This window comes from Rutilus rutilus (assembly GCF_951802725.1).
Source record: "Rutilus rutilus genome assembly, chromosome: 23".
NCBI lineage: Eukaryota > Metazoa > Chordata > Actinopteri > Cypriniformes > Leuciscidae > Rutilus > Rutilus rutilus.
In genome coordinates, this window is record NC_140233.1 from 4,635,504 (window position 1) to 4,652,884 (window position 17,381).

General features: G+C 36.9%; 1 protein-coding gene across 1 annotated transcript in view; it reads right to left on the reverse strand.

Annotated features, from left to right (window-relative positions):
- Nucleotides 1-17,381, reverse strand: part of kcnq1.2 (potassium voltage-gated channel, KQT-like subfamily, member 1.2) — a gene marked incomplete at its 5' end in the record, with an annotated part of 143,828 nt that overhangs the window by 111,933 nt on the left and 14,514 nt on the right. Inside the window, 6 exons of the mRNA XM_084396787.1 lie at nt 43-153; nt 7,373-7,513; nt 9,042-9,138; nt 9,237-9,315; nt 10,103-10,229; nt 11,379-11,469. Coding sequence (XP_084252913.1) covers nt 43-153; nt 7,373-7,513; nt 9,042-9,138; nt 9,237-9,315; nt 10,103-10,229; nt 11,379-11,469 — 646 coding nt within the window. The remainder of the gene's footprint in view (nt 1-42; nt 154-7,372; nt 7,514-9,041; nt 9,139-9,236; nt 9,316-10,102; nt 10,230-11,378; nt 11,470-17,381) is intronic.

Consider the following 17,381-nt stretch of genomic DNA (forward strand, 5'->3'; position numbering starts at 1 on the left):
TGTGTGTGTAAAAAAGAGAAAGAGAGCAGTCAGTGTGTTTACCGCAGGCAGAGCAAAGAAGGAGATCGCAAACACGCTAAAGCAGGAGGCGATGGCCTTCCCAATCCACGTCTGAGGGACTTTGTCTCCGTAGCCTATCGTAGTCACCGTAACCTAAGAGAACAACAGTTTGGGATTCACAGTCATCAGCTTTAATGATGTTTGCTAAGATGTACTAAAATGGACAAAACAACAAAAGACGAGACAGTAGGAAAACACCCCAGCAACTATAGCATACTATACAACCACATTCAGAACAACTTGAAATTCACTAAAAATTCACTTTGAATGCTTCTGCAACTGCATAGAAATGCCCTGTTAAACCCCAGCTCCTATAATACTATAGCAACTCATTAAAAAACTTAGCAACCATAAAGAAATGGGCTAAAAAAAAAAAAACACACACAGAACATCCTGGCAACCAAATTACTATATTCTGGCAACTGCAAACCCCTGGTGGCTAGTTTAGCATGTTTGGGCAAAAAACATTAGTTTTCAACCAAAAAATTTTTAATTCTAGTTTTTATGTCTATCTTGACCAGACATTATGTCTACACAATATGGTTTATTTACATTTTGGAAACACCAAATACACATCACATAAAAAAAAAGGGTCAGTGGAAACGTCAGACGTGACACATTTAAGAATACGTGAGTATTTTCTAAGGCGTCTGTTGAAGTTCACGCTCGGTTCGTTTTTCCCTAATCCTGCACAAAACGCCGGGTTTCAGCCGACGCAGGAAAACAAACACGCCTGTAGCAGCGCGTGAAAGCGTAGTCCGTTCAAGAGGGCTTTCTGGTGACGAGGTGTGTTTGCAGTCTTTCCATTCAAGACGGACAAAAAGAGCTAAAGTAGGACGAGGCGTCATACAAGTGCTCTGGGTGGCGAGAGAGTTTAATCCCACCACTGAACATCCAAAAGACCACAAAGGCCACGGCAAGAGGGAGTCCACAGTCACCGGGATTCAAGTGTGTGTTCGTGTGAGACTTCGGGACCCCTAATATTCTCCAACCAACCAATTCACGCCGAGTTACTGAGTCACAGAGTTCAGTCGATGTTCAACGTGTGTGGCAAAACCAAAGCTAACATCTCAGTGTGTGTGTGTGTGTGTGTGTGTGCGTGTTTGCGTGTGTGTGGGCTGCGATTACAGCTCTAGTTTTTTCCCCCGTCTTGTCTTTAATCTTGCTAAATTTATCTGCACACTGCTCTTCTTCTTTTTCAAATCAAGATATATGGTTTCTTAAGAGCAACTTTGGAAATATAGCTACTAGCATATTGTGTATATTTCAGAGTGAGTGGAATGCTGTATTAACCAATTACCATCTAGAACCAAATATATCCGTTTTATAGTTGTAAATACGCAAGAAGTTTGGACACATTTAATCTATTTACAATTTATATTCATATACAAAACTAATCTCATGCATTAAAGAAGATGGTAATACTTTAACACAAGGTCCCATTAGTTAACGTTAGTCAATGCATTTAATAAATACTGCAACAAATGTATTGCTCATTGTTAAATCAATATTAGTCGTTGTTAGTTCATGTCAGCTCAGGTTCATTAACTAATAACAGATACAACATTTGATTTGAATAAATATTAGTAAATGTTGAAATTAACATTATCTAAGATTAATAAATGGCTCGTGGTTTTCCAAAGTTACAAGCCACTCAGGATTTTCACTGGCCACAATTTTGACATCGATACCATGAGGAGAAACTTCCATATAGATATGTTTAATATCATCTCATAATTTGGCAGCAGGTTTATTAGGTCACTGTCACTTTAAGAGCTGACGCACGGATCCATTACACTGTTACACATGCGTTTTCTTTCTCAACGGTTTACATTCACTTAAAACATAACTGACTGTGTTTACGTGAAAACTCGCCAAGACCGGCATTTTGACATTATGTTGTGTGTATTTGAATGTTTAAGTGCAATAAGCAGTGAAAAATAACTTAATTTAGTTATGCATAAAAAAAATAAAATCGATATTTTTGACAACACTAAATTGCACTTAGTTTATTATTTCAGATGCGTTTTTAAGGGCCTGTTTACACCTGGTCACTTCATGTGTTTTCACTGATCGGATAGCTATCATGATTTATCAAAACGATTCCATTTACGATTCCTGGTCACATAAATGTGTTCTCGCGAAACGGATATGAATCCGATCTTCAATTCCCGCGCTACATGCGGATTTAAAGGGATACTCCACTTTTTTTGGAAATAGGCTCATTTTACAGCTCCCCCAGAGTTAAACAGTTGAGTTTGACCGTTTTCGAATCCATTCAGCCGATCTCCGGGTCTGGCGGTACCACTTTTAGCATAGCTTAGCATAGATCATTGAATCGGACAGGACCATTAGCATCTCTCTCAAAAAAATGATCAAAGAGTTTCGATATTTTTCCTATTTAAAACTTGACTCTTCTGTAGTTACATCGTGTACTAAGACCGACGGAAAATGTAAAGTTGCGATTTTCTAGGCTGATATGGCTAGGAACTATACTCTCATTCCTGCGTAATAATCAAGAAACTTTGCTGCAGTACCATGAGTGCAGCAGGCGTAATGATATGACGCAGCGCCTGAAAATAGGTCTAATAGGTTAGACAAACTTAGTCCCGGTCACGTTGGAAGTTACCGAGCTGGGGACTATTTTCAGGTGCTGCGTCATATCATTACGCCTGCTGCACTCATGGTACGGCAGCAAAGTTTCTTGACTATTACGCAGGAATAAGAGTATAGTTCCTAGCCATATCAGTTCACGTCACTGAAATCAACAGAAGAGATGCATTTCATTGATCATCAGCTCATTTCAAAATCAAAGACCGCAATAAGAGAGAGCGGCAACAGCCCTGTAAGATCATTTCGGTTCTTTACTTGTAATGAAGATGATGGTGTGTCAATTGTTGATTGTTTTAATGAAGATGATTGTGTGTTAAGCGTCTGCGACTTACTCTCACTTTGATTTGTGATAGTTTGCTTGATGAATAGATGCTCAGCTGCTCATCTGCGGGGATGCCGTCATATCTGGCTATAACATGACATATAGCCTATAACATGCTCTCACACCTTTATTTTTTAGCATTGTTGGGAGGAGTAATATTTACATATGTGTTTCATCAACCAGATGCATTTACACTTGTCCAGTTTCGTCTGGAAAGCGTCTCAGACCTCCTCCTGAAGTGGTTTGAGCGATCGGGTTTAAATCCGTCTCGAATGTTTTTCAGAGGGCATTTACACCTGGTCTTTTCATGATCGGATAGCTATCAGCAAACACATGAAGTGGCCAGGTGTAAACAGCCCCTATAAGACTACAATTGAAAAATGTATATACAGTATTACATATAAAATTAACCCACCAACGTTGCTAGTAGGAGTGACTGCGTTAAACACCACTGCTGAAATACACACACACTTGGCGAGTGTTAATGTCCTGAGTTAACTAATGTTAAATGTAACCATATTGTAAAGCGTTAGACTTTAGATGCTTAGTATAGTAAAGTGTGTCTGCTAATCTAAAGTAGTTAAACTACATCTTTTAGGCTTCTCCAAACTTTTTCGTAAAAAAATGTTTTGAATACTTTCATTATGCATCATCTCCTTTCTTAAAAGAACCGAGAGGCCAGGGGAAACAGCAGCAGCTTTGTTAAGTTAGCGAGGAGCGGTTATGATTCATGTGGCTTCATCATACGGCTCTGGATGTGTCGCGCCAGCTGTGGTCCGCACCTGCAACTCCAGAAAACAAAAACACAGACGAGGAACCAAACGGTTCCCCTTCTGTCCCGTAAAAAAAATAAAAACGGTTTCACTTTATTTTGATGGTCCCTTTAACACATTCTGTTGACTAGAAGTAACATTGCACCTACATGTCAACTAACTCTTAGAGTATTAGTAGAGTATTAGTAGAGTAATAGTAGAGTATTAGTAGAGTATTAGTAGAGTAATAGTAGAGTATTAGTAGAGTATTAGTAGACTGGTAGGGTTAGGGTTAGAATAAGTTCACTTGTAAAGTTACTTATAGTCAACCGAATGTTCAAAAGGGACCATCAAAATAAAGTGTTAACAAAAACACACACACACACACACGAATAAGATCTCTTTAATGTCGCGATTGTTTCTCTTGTACAATAAGATGGAGTAAGAGAAACACTTGCATTTCTCCTGATGAAAAGTTCACAGTAATCTCCTCTAGAGTTTCAGAAGAGATCTCAAACACTGCTCAAATTTGTTCCCAACATGCTATGCACATTCATTTTACAGCACTATACTCTTACTGTATGGTAATTAATTATTAACTCATTAGTGTCTTAAGTAAATAAAGCACGTCTTTTTTTTTTTTGGATCGAAAAGTCTTAAATTATTGCATAATACTTGTTTAATGGTGTGTTTTTTCTTCTAGTGATAAAGTATGTTTACGAGCTGTTTAATTTACGACACTTAATTACAATTAAAAATGAATTAAAACTAAATTAATTCATTAAAACTAAATCCATAAAATGATTGGCTGCATATATGAAGAGCCCGACGGAACCCTTTAAGGTTCCATATAGAACCTTTTCTTTATAAGAGTGTAGATATAACAATTTTCTTTTCCAAGTTCAAGCCGACACCATCCGTAATTCCTCCCTTCAATCTAAAGTTTTGTAGACAAAAGCGAGACGACCCCCATCGAGGGTTTCTCAATGCCTCCTCCTCCATACAAACAACCGCTTTTGTCCACGACTCGAGGGCCAACGGGTGGCCATACACTTTCTGACCCTCTTCACGGAGAGGTACAGCCTCTGCAATTAAAGCTTTAATTAACGGATCCGACACTTTACGGTGCAGGAGAAAGCTCTTTGAGCGAGAGGTGAAAGGTACACTGGCCGAGCTTTTGTAGCTCTCAGATTCCCCCGTACAGGCGTACGATTGGTTTCTCATTACGGTTCACACTAAATTCAGCTTTTTAATTAACTGCACTGGAAACTTCATCCAGGAGCGAGTCCAATGGCCTTTCGAGTGGGCTGATTTGGAGCTGGATGTTTTATGACCCTCTTTTCTTGTGTGGTTTGCAATGTGACACAACAAAGAAAAATCACAGGCATTTTAGAGCCTCAAGTTTCTGTTGTGGGTATAAACATTCTCACCATCCCAAAGCAAGACCCCGAAACTCAAAATATAAGCTATTGGAGACGTTACTGCTCATCTAACATTGACATATTACACCCATAACCAATCCAAACTGAGGCTCAAAACCTAGGGAACTCCCTAAGTAGGCAGAATTTTAAGGTACACACCTGATATGAATCCAACAGGCAGAATAATTACGCTTTATAAGAATCTAAGGCACTAAAGGGGGTTTTCGCATTGCTATAGATAAGAAGAACCATTTTTTCCTTAGTGTAAGATCATTTGAATGATCTAAAGAACCTTTTTCCACTATAAAAGAACCTTTTGAGGAATGGAAAGCCATCAATGCCAATACAGAACCTTCATTTTAACCCTCTGGTGCTGCTCACATGACGGTCAAAAATGACAGATTTTTTTTATTTCAATTAAAGGATTGTACTATATTGTATGTTTTTTATTTAATATTTTGTATTTTTAGGGGATTTTATGGTCCTAAATTATATTTATGCAATAGTTATTTCACTTTTTGAGCATGGACTGGAAAAAAAGTCTTGAATGCTTTGGAGCACAGACTTGGCAGATTATTGCTGAAGTGAAACAGGTTTAAAAAAGCGAACTTGGGAAAAGTTATACTGTTTTACATTTGTTGTTATGAAAAATGCACAATACGAAAAATATATTTTTCAAAAACACGTTTTACTCCAAAATTGTGAGAAAAATCAAGCCTAATCTAAACAAGCGGTGTTCTAAATTTGAGGTTGATATCTCAATAAATGAGCTTTCAGTCAGATTGTGTTTGGGCGCAGTACCGAACGCTTCCACTAGAGGAAATTCGCTTCCCATTCGTTTCCAATGCACTAATTTTTGACCATGACCAATACAAGTGTGACTATATTTTTTCAGGAATGTTTAACCTTTTCCAATCACGTCCATGATTTTTGTGTGTGTGTGTGTGTGTGTGTGTGTGTGTGTGTGTGTGTGTGTGTGTGTTCACACAGCAAGTGCCAAAACCTTTACTAAGTTTCATACCATTCCAATGAAGTAAAAAAATCTTTAAAAAACAAACAAAACACCAGAGGGTTAAGAGAGTGTGTCATGAATCATGAAAGATGATGGAGAAAGCGGGAAAATGCAATACAAATATTTGAGATACATTCAACCTTGAAAAGAGATGTTATCTACTAGGATCTTCCTAAAGCGCTTCTGTTCTACAGACAAGGAACTTCATGATGAAATTAACTGCTGATTAGACAGATAATGCCAGATCTCCAGAGGGCAAGACGGTTTCTAGATTTTAATAAAACCACAAATTACTCAAATGATTAATGTAAGACAAACAATGATTGATGTTATCATCTTGTATCATGTGCCGACCAACTAGCTTGACAAGCAAGGCTTTCTTAGAATTGAAAATAGTCTAATCTGTGGTCAATTGCATAAACTGCTCAGACGAGTCTTACAAGTTAGACATCTAATTTTGTTATATAAACTTTTTAAAGTCATTTACATAAAAAGGTAGATTGGTCTCATTTAAATCCCAAAAGTAAGACTCTTATCCCTCGGTTAACCGCTGGTCGATCTGTAACTCGCTGCTTCGCTATCACAGTACGGATGCATCGTTGAAGAAATCAACCAGCGAGTCACGAACCATATTGTCGCAAATTGGTCGTTCGACCACGTTGGTTAATGATGTCATGCATGTGCTGGAGTAATAAATACTTTTAATGAATCTGTTGAGATTGAATTAAAGCTTTAAATTACGGACGTGGCTTTTTTTCTCAGTTATTTTGCTTTATTTCCAGATTCAATCATAGGCTCGTTCTTACACTAGAGCACATACTAGACATACAGTACATACATGATAGATGTCATCTTGATTATTTTGCTCAAGATCAGGATTTATTGAGTCCACGTGTCATGCAAACTAGAAACTGCTTCTAACCACAGGTCGAGAGCCGTCCTTCCAGACACACAACTCTGAGATCCTGTTTGCGAATGTCCGTTGAAACGATGTTTTCGGGAAACACTGACTCATTGAACTGCTGATAATGACGAAACTTGCAACCATAGTTGTCTAACGATGCTTTCAGGAAACACACCCCTGACTAATTCTTAAGACACAATATGACTGTGTTTATGCAACTGGCCCTGGTCTTATCTCCGCTTGTCAACTCCTGTAACTCCACTCTCTGATGAAGAAGAATGAACTCACCACGCCCCACCACAGAGCATCAGCGTAGCTGGAGAAATCCGTCTTCCCTTCCTCGTCTACCGCGTCCTTCTCCGCCAGATACACAAAATATGAGGAGAAGATCAGACCCAGGAACCCGATGTACAGCGTGGTGATCAGCTCCTGAACCGGGGCCAAAACACAGTTAATGAATAACATAGATGAACCTATATCCAACATCAAGACTTTAGGTTAAAACGTTTATATAAATAATGTAAATAAATATTTAGCATTGCGTGAACGTTCTAAGATCTTAGAAGTTACTGGTCACCATTCATCTTTGTGAAAAATATGATCCATGTAATCTCTAAATTAACATAATGCCACATAAACTGCATGCAATTAACAAAAACGAAAAATCATTAAAAAAATAATAATATATAAATGAAAAAAAAATGTAATGTAAAATTAATTACTGTTTAATATTTATTAAATTAATGAAAAGTAAAGTTAATAGTTTTAGATGTACAGCATAGCATGTTGAAAGTTGGACAACATAATCATTACATATTTAATCTACAGATTTTTACATGTACATACATGCATACATATATATACATATACATATATACATATACACACATATATATATATATATATATATATATATATATATATACATACATATACACATATATGTAGTGTAGGTATTAGTTTTCTATGACCCGACAAGTTTGATTAAACAATCAAAATATGTGGAAAATATTTTGTATCTTTTAAATATTTTAAATATGAAGGAAAAACAACACAATAAACTTGGTTACGGTATTTATCTGAATTTTTTTAGACGAAAAAGGCAAACTCCAGCGGCAGGTTTTATTTTACTATGCAAAAAATGCATAGAAAAACAAAAAGCTCACAGAGAAAAGCATACATCGACTACAATGTGTAATCAGTTATTAATATTTTGTTGGTTCTCTCATGTCTTTGCATGCGTTCATAATTCCTTTGTATGACAGCCTGGCCAAAAATTATGTGGCACAATTTAACACGTTTCATTGTGTTATTATCACAAATAAAACAATTGACTCAAAGCACATCTTTAACAAATTTTTTTATAATATTTGCATAAATGGTGAAGCTTTTTCCTATCACTTTATGTATCTTTTTTTTGCAATACGAATCAAAACCTGATGAATTTTTATCGATTTTTTGCTACTTTTTAGTGCAACATATACCATATTCATGACTAATAAAAACACAGTTTAGTTTTATTTTTGTGTGATGCACAGTGTATGGTGTTTGCTCATTTACTCTCTCGTTTGGAGTAGATGACGTGGCGTACGCCATGAGTGTAAAAGCACCTGACCTTAAAAGGCAAAACTGCATGTGAAGGCGCACGGGGAGCTGAATGAATTAGCCTAATCATGCCTGATCCACTGAGAACTTCAGCCCTTTCATGAGACGTGCGTCAACGGTGAAATGATTGAGAAAATGTGAGCGTGAAGTCGTTGGATTTAAAGTGTAAAGCCTAAGATGAGTGAAACGGGAGCTTAGATTATCGTGATGTGAATTCCTGAGGCCATATTTGGAGGGAAAATCTGAGGCTGGTTACGCCAGACGTGTGCTGATTAACTCAGTTTGATGAAATCAGTGGGTTTCATTGCACTGTAAAGTATTAACGCCAGAATTACAGTCAAACCAAGCGTACCTGTCGATGAATAAAAACCACTGATCCCAGAAGCCTCCATGTTCCACCCTGACGATCCACATGCAACATACGCAATATCTGAAGGAAACGGATCCCTCTACAAGTATACACAGAGCATTAATCAACACACTACAACAAACTGATCACAGCTGGATGTTCTTCTGATCAAACATGTGTATGATGATATTTCTGTACCTGATTGCGGACGTGGCAAACACTTGCCCATTGGACCCGACGCTCAGAACCACGACAGAAGCGACGACCACTATCAGATCTGTGTCGTGAGCACAAGAAGAGGTCAAATTCATACAGAACTTTCTGAAATTATGAATCTCAGTAAAGATAAACGGCTTCTTTTTTCTTTTTTTTCAGTGAACGGAAAAAAATGACATTATGGTTAAAGAAAAAAACAAATCAGAAAAAAATATATATTTATAAAAATATAATTTTTTAAAAATATATCAATTTTTTAAATAAAAAAATAATAAAACTCCGGGTTTTAAAATATAAAACTCCGGGTTATTGAAATATATAAACTAAAACCATTAAAAAAAAAAATAATTGTTACTTGGAATATAATATGAAAACGTATTTTATTTCAGCTATTTTAGCCAAGGAAGCATTTCGCATTTTCATTTAGTTTAACTTGAAGCACAAAAATAACAAAAAAAAAAAAAAAAAAAAAAAAAAAAAAAAAATTTGTAATGAAAATAAATATAAAAAAACATTATAGTATCTCATTAATAGTCAATTAAATGGTCATATAACAGGACATATAACAACAACAAAAAATATTAAAATTGAGATACATTTCCAGTGTGAGGAATGAACCTTAAGTAATAAAAGTAAAATAAAAATGTTTTCATATTTTTCTTGGTTTCTTATTTGATTGAACTGTCAAAATTGCAGATGTTTTAAAAAGAATTGGATTAAAAACATGGCCGCCAATCCAGGTAAGAATGTACAATGTAGTACATTTTCTCAATGTAATGTTAGTATGCAGTATATCATATCTACTGTAGTAAGCAGTGTGCCAGTATTCGACTCTAGGTAACATCCACCTATAATGGAGATGGGCTTCCTGACGAACCGCAGACGTCCTTTAATGCCCACATATTTGCTCCGACAGCCGGCCGACCACAGCCGGACCACGTACTCTGTCCCGAAAAACACCACCAGCACGATCTCCTGCAAAGCAGACAGAAACAGGTGGATCTTTGCATGATTACCGTATATGTGTGTCTACACGATGTCCCAGATGGGGCTCTGACCTCTGATAATAGTTTGACCCTGATAGACTCAGGGGTTTCTGGGTGATCTGGGTGGCCTGACTGCAGTTTGCTTACACAAGTCAAACGAGTGCTAACAATAACTAGTCTACTGGCAGGAACACACACACTGCATGCAAGCCTACTCACAAAAATATCCAGAGATTATTTCATTGTGCAGGTGTTGTTGTTTTTTATAGCTCAGAAGACATAATGGAGTTCTTAGTTAAGTCTAATTTATGGGACAACTTTGCCTTTCTACTAAAATTCATTTTGGAGTAATAAAAACCAAACTAAAAAATAAACTAAAAAAAAAACATAAATACATAAAAAAATAAATAAATAAATAAATAAATAAATAAAATAAAATACAAAAAAAATAATAAATAAAATAAAGTAAAATAAAATAAAATAAAATAAAATAAAATAAAAGTTGTCTTAGCTGGAGACATAATGAAGTTCTCAGATGTGTCTCATTTAGGAGTAAACTTTTCTACTAATATTCTTTAGGAGTCATAAAAACAGGCACAAATGAGTCAACAGTGATTGACAATAGGATTGGCTGCCAGAGTTATTAAAATGAATGTTTTAGTTCATATTGAGATCTCTGACTTTTGATTGGAGCCAAAAACTCTCTATTTCAATGGGATCTTTGGGGATTATCTCACACACAGAATAAATAGACACACACTCACTCACTCACTCACTCATGTCTCTCACTAAAATCTGTCATCCAGGCAGGGCAATTAAACATGCATTAAATGCTGGTTTGATGAAGTGTGTCTGTACGGTGTTCAAAGCCTCGGGGTTTTCTCTGGGATCCGCCCCACTGCAGGTGTCTACAGGTGTGGGTGTGCTGACAGAAATACAAACTGCTAAATCACTTATGTTTAATGTGGTCCTGGGAAAACAAGCCTTCAAGCCCTTTCCATGAACTCAACATCAACTCAACTGAGATATGACATTGCCATCCAGTGGGAGTAAACGTTACTGCATTCGCCTACTGGAAATGTCACTTGCAGCACAATAAAAGAATTAAAGAAGTGATGATATCTAGTGAAACACTCACCATCCAGAAGAGCAGTCCTGAGGCGAAGTCTGCATACTGCTCGATGGTGGACAGGACACTGAATATCAGACACACTAGGACCATGAGAAACCTGTGGACATTAGTAGGAGAGATCTGCCGTTACACACGCGTGTCTGTCTTTCTATTTAATGATTTCAACAAAGTATTCAAAACCACATCACTATCTGATCCCCATCGAAATCGCTCCAGGTCGATTTTTAAGATACTCTGAAATGGTTTTGACATTATGATCCCTGCTTACCTCAATTCACATGCAAATAATAAAAGTATGCACTGGTCAGTATGCTGGTATTGTAAACAAACTACCTTGTCAATGCAATATTAAAGAACCTTTTGTCTCATACTATTTGCATTAGCATCTAACTAAATTAATTACTTTAATATACAGTATTCAATATAACTTCAATAAAAAACTGCATTCTTTGCCACTGGAAAAGTCAAAAGAGCACCGTCATAAACTCTTCCTCTAATGCAAGGGCTTGTGGGTAACATTAGCCAAAAGCTGCACACTTTTTTTTTTTTTAAATGCACAAGAAATATTATATGGACACACTATATTTTTAACACAGTATGATTTGAGACGTTAACTGCAATCTTGCCTAACATTGAAAACTGATCGTATGCAAATTGAGACAGACAAATATAGTAAGATAATTTTCTTAATTGAACTGCACAATGAGGACTTTATGTCATTTAGACATTAATCCAGCAATGTTTCTCTATAAAGATGCTGTGAAACAACGTCCATTCTAAAATGTGCTATATAAATCAGATTTACTTGGACTTGTTTGTCTTTAAAGGATTAGTTCACCCCAAAATGAAAATTTCCTAATAATTTACTCACCCCAATGCCATCCAAGATATCCATGTCTTTCCTTCCTCAGTGGGAGAGAAATTATGTTTTTTGAGGAAAACATTTCTGGATTTTTCTTCTAACAATGGACTTCATTGGTTACCATGGTTTTTAAGTCCAAATCAATGCAGTTTCAAAAGTCTTCGAAGTGTTTAAACGGGCTGTACGCGATCACAGCTGAAGAAGAGGTTGTTATCTAGCGAAACGATAGGCCATTTAAAAAAAATATATATATAATTTATAGACTTTTTACCTTCAATAGTTCGGATTGAGCTGATCAACAAACGGACAGGAAACTTCGTCATCACGTTGAAAGGTCACGCCGGCGCCGGCAATACTATTTGAACTACTATTCATATTCATCAGAATGTTATTCATATACTATTCATATTCATATTCACTGCATACTATTACTATATATATAATAGCAAACAATACTATTTGAACTATCCTCCTACGTACGGTCGCATTGTAAACAGTGGGGCGGTACTTCTGCCGGCGCCGGCGTGACCTTTCAACGTGATGATGAAGTTTCCTGTTCCCTGATAACAACCTCTTCTTCAGCTGTGATCGCGTACAGCCCGTTTAAACACTTCAAAGACTTTTGAAACTGCATTGATTTGGACTTAAAAACGATGGTAACCAATGAAGTCCATTGTTAGAAGAAAAATCCAGAAATATTTTCCTCAAAAAACATAATTTCTCTCCCACTGAGGAAAGAAAGACATGGATATCTTGCATGGCATTGGGGTGAGTAAATTATTAGGACATTTTCATTTTGGGGTGAACTAATCCTTTAACTCCATCTATTATCATCTTGTTCTTCAATCCCTTTTATTGCATGTGCCATTCTACTGTTAAAACACTTTTTGCAAAAGTTTTTAAATTCATCCTCTTTATTGCACTGCTACATGTGCTAAAACATAAAGCTAAAAATAGTCCAAACTGTTTGAAAAACACACCAGCAAAACACAGCCAGCCTCATTATACAGGACGTTCTTAACACAGAATAATCTAGTCGTTCACCAAACCCACAGACTAGTCATGGTTTTGAACACTGTTTCTTAATCTAGAATATTGTTAGTGTGTGTAAGAAGAGCCTCAAAACACTCAAAAGGATTCCCCCACACACACACACATACACACTGGACAGATGGGAGAGAGTTTAACCACATGAGAGATTACACTTGCATAAACACACATTTCCTTCAAACACACTCTCCGTCTAACTCCAAAAGACAAACACACAATGTGACTCACACAGCAGTCCGAGATCAAAATGTCACGTGTAATACAAAAGATAAAGCAGCAAAGGAGTTCGGGAGTTGCGTCACGTCCAGATGTATGCTGACCTGGTGTGTTCGGAGCGGCTCGGCTCGAGTGTGTTTTGACTGAGGGTCACGCACTGATGCAGAACACCAGATGGGGGACCCCCGAACGTGATGCACACAAACCACAATCAAATCACATGAGCAACATCTGACTGGAGAGACACCTGAGCTGCGGGTCTGGATCTTATAGATGCTCTGCTCTTCTTGGTTAGACACCAAAACATTCAGATCTGTAGGTCTGTTCTATAAGATTCAGTTTAAAGGTTCAGTTCTTTTTAAAATTCAGTTTTATAGGGTTCTCTCTCTTGAATCCGACACGGAAGTGACTTAAACTGCAATTCATCGACTGGCCACTAGAGACAGGCTCCAAAAGAGAGTCAATCCCATAAACCCCCATGTTAAAATGGCCAACTTTACAGCAGAAAAAAATGTGTTTACAGCCTGGTGTAAAAAGTGGTTTTGGTCTATATAGCTAATTTTGCCCTTCACGACAACTGTGAGGAGGGTGAATTTGTTTATAACTCATCCGTTTAAATTATATAAGCCTTAAAGTTCTGCATAATTAAGGGCGTGGCCACTTGAGTGACGGGTGGATTGCCGCTGATGTCACTACTAGCCATTTGTCTGTTAGTGTCACGTCACCTCGCCTCACTGCACATTTTCGTTTATGTGACGCTGCCAAGATGGCGACGGCTGGCTCCGCCCACTTTGGGCTTCAAAAATGCTCTTCACAAACTTACGGGTGACGTCACGGACACTATGCCCATATTTTTTTTTACAGTCTACGGGTTCTAGCAGTGATCACTGTCGGGTTCTGCTCTACAAGGTTTGTATAGGTTCCGCTCTATATGGTTCTGCTGATTCCACAATGTTCCAAACTGTAGGGTTCTAATTTATATGACCAATTTCAGCCCAGTAAGATTTCATTCTATAAGGCTCCACTGCCCAATACAGTTCTGTTTTTAATATAGTTCTATTCAAGGGTCCGTTCTAGCCTTAGCCGGGTTCTGCATTACGTGATTCCAATCTATAAGGTTCTGGCCTATACGACTCCGCTCTATAGGGTTCCACTCAGTAGTTTTGCTCTATATGTTTTCATTCTGTTTTCTGATCTACATATTAACAACACACAAGTTTGTTCTCTATAGGGCCCGGCTCCATATGTTCTGCTATTTAATCAGTTCTAGCCTTGGCTGGGTTCTACAATCTTCTGGTCTGTAGGGCCCTGATCTGTAAGGTTTCATTTTATACGGTTCTGCTCTATAAGGTTGTAGAGTTCTATATATTTTTCTCTTTAAGTACATAGTCGTCTGCTCTATATAGACAAATTCTTCTTAAGGTTCAGTTTTATAGAGTTCTACCCATTCACTATAAAGTTCTGCTTTTAATAGTTTTATTCTATAGGGGTTTGTTCTAGTAGCTTAGCCTTGTTCTGCTTTACAATCTTCCAGCCTGTAGAGTACCGAGTTCTGCTCTCTATAAGGTTCCACTCTATATGGTTCTGCTCTGTATGGTTCTATACATTTCTTTAAGTATAGCTTCTTTAAGATTGTGCTCTATACTGCTCCATTCCATAGTTCTCCTCTATAAGGTTCCTCTTAGTTTATACTGTTTCTTAATAAGGTTCCAATTCTATAGGGTTCTACCAAATAAGGATCCACTACAAAGTTCCATTCATACATAGCAGAACAGAGCCTCATAAAATGGAATCGTATAGAGCAGAATCGATACATAAAGATCGGAACCCTACATAATAACACTGCAGAGTTATTTAAATAAACCCCTATAGAATTTTGTTAGAAACAGAACTTTATAGAGGAACCTTTTAGAGTAGAACCCTATAGAGAGGAACCTTATAGAGCATAATGCTATGCAGTGGAACCAAATACAGTAGAACAGGACCCCTATAAACCACTATACCAGAACACTACAGAAAGAGGAATCTTATATAAAGCATGGTTCTTAGTAAAATTCTATTCTACAGTGTTCTGTTTTAGTCTATGCAGGGTTCTGCAGTACAATGTTCCAAACTGTAGGGTTCTGCTCTATATGACTCTATAGGGTTCCGTTCTTCTATATGGCTCTATAGGGTTTTCGTTCTTCTATATGGCTCTATAGGGTTTCGTTCTTCTATATGACTCTATAGGGTTTTGTCTTTCTATATGGCTCTAAAGGGTTTCGTTCTTCTAAATGGCTCTATAGGGTTTCGTTCTTCTATATGGCTCTATAGGGTTTTCATTCTTCTATATGACTCTATAGGGTTTTGTCTTTCTATATGGCTCTAAAGGGTTTCGTTCTTCTATATGGCTCTATAGGATTTTCGTTCTTCTATATGGCTCTATAGGGTTTTGTTCTTCTATATGACTATAGGGTTTTGTTCTTCTATATGACTATAGGGTTTTGTTCTTCTATATGACTATAGGGTTTTGTTCTTCTATATGACTATAGGGTTTTGTTCTATGGGTTTTCGTTCTTCTATATGGCTCTATAGGGTTTTCGTTCTTCTATATGGCTCTATAGGGTTTCGTACTTCTATATGACTCTATAGGGTTTTGTCTTTCTATATGGCTCTAAAGGGTTTTGTTCTTCTATATGACTCTATAGGGTTTTGTTCTATGGGTTTTCGTTCTTCTATATGACTCTATAGGGTTTTCGTTCTTCTATATGGCTCTATAGGGTTTTTTTTCTTCTATATTGCTCTAAAGGGTTTTGTTCTTCTATATGACTCTATAGGGTTTTGTTCTATGGGTTTTCGTTCTTCTATATGACTCTATAGGATTTTGTCTTTCTATATGGCTGTATAGGGTTTTGTTCTCAACAATTTTACTCTGGGTTCTGCTCCTTATGATTCAGCACTGTAAGGTTCTGTTTTTAATGAGTTTCCACACTATAAGCTTCCAGTAGATTTCTGCTCTAAAAGGAATCGAATTGTAATGACACTGCATTATTGAAAGTAGTGGCTTTTAAACATTCACCCAGTTTGAAGCTTGAATTTAGAAAGCTAAAACCGATTACGACTGAAGTTTTTAAAGTTGTGTCATTAAACACTCTCAACACTTTTCATGTAAAGCGATTATGTTCAGAAATCAAGTGCATACTGCTGCTTTCGAACATATTGGGCTTATGTAAAAATCTTAAAAAGAAGTTTACAAGCAATCTCAGATGAGCTAAATGACTGCAACCGCACTGTATAGAAGAAGAAATGCTCCTCTAATCCATTTCTGAAATGACCAGATGTTGTGATATTGCACCATCAACAGCAGGATTAACAGAAATGCAGGACGTGACGCTCGCAAATGGAACAAATATGGATTCTCTCATTTTCTCAAATTTGGATTAAAGAGCCTCAGTAGATAAAAGAGTGATAATGTTTCATAATCTGAATATCCTTTTAAATCTGTCTAAAGGTTCAGAAGCAGGGAATTGTTACTATGAACTGTTTGGGTATATAAACATACTTTTTCAAATAACGTCAAGCAAATATTTTAGACTTTGATGATGTAAAAGTAACTATTTGGGTTTGAGCTTTGTTTGAGTTAGTTTTGCACTATTCCCAGTACAGTTTCATTCGTCTCCGTTCTTCTGTTGCCATTGTATTGATTTGCCCTCATGTGTTACACCTGTTTCTAATTAAATATCTTGTTTAGTCCCTGGTGTTTCTCTGTATATATAGCCCTCAGTTTCAGTTTCAGTTGCCGTTTGTCTGTTATTGTCTATGTTTAAAGTCCCACTGTGGTGAAAATCAAGTTTTTAATGTTGTTTCTATGTCTATGTGGTGTTAACCATGTGTAAATTCAT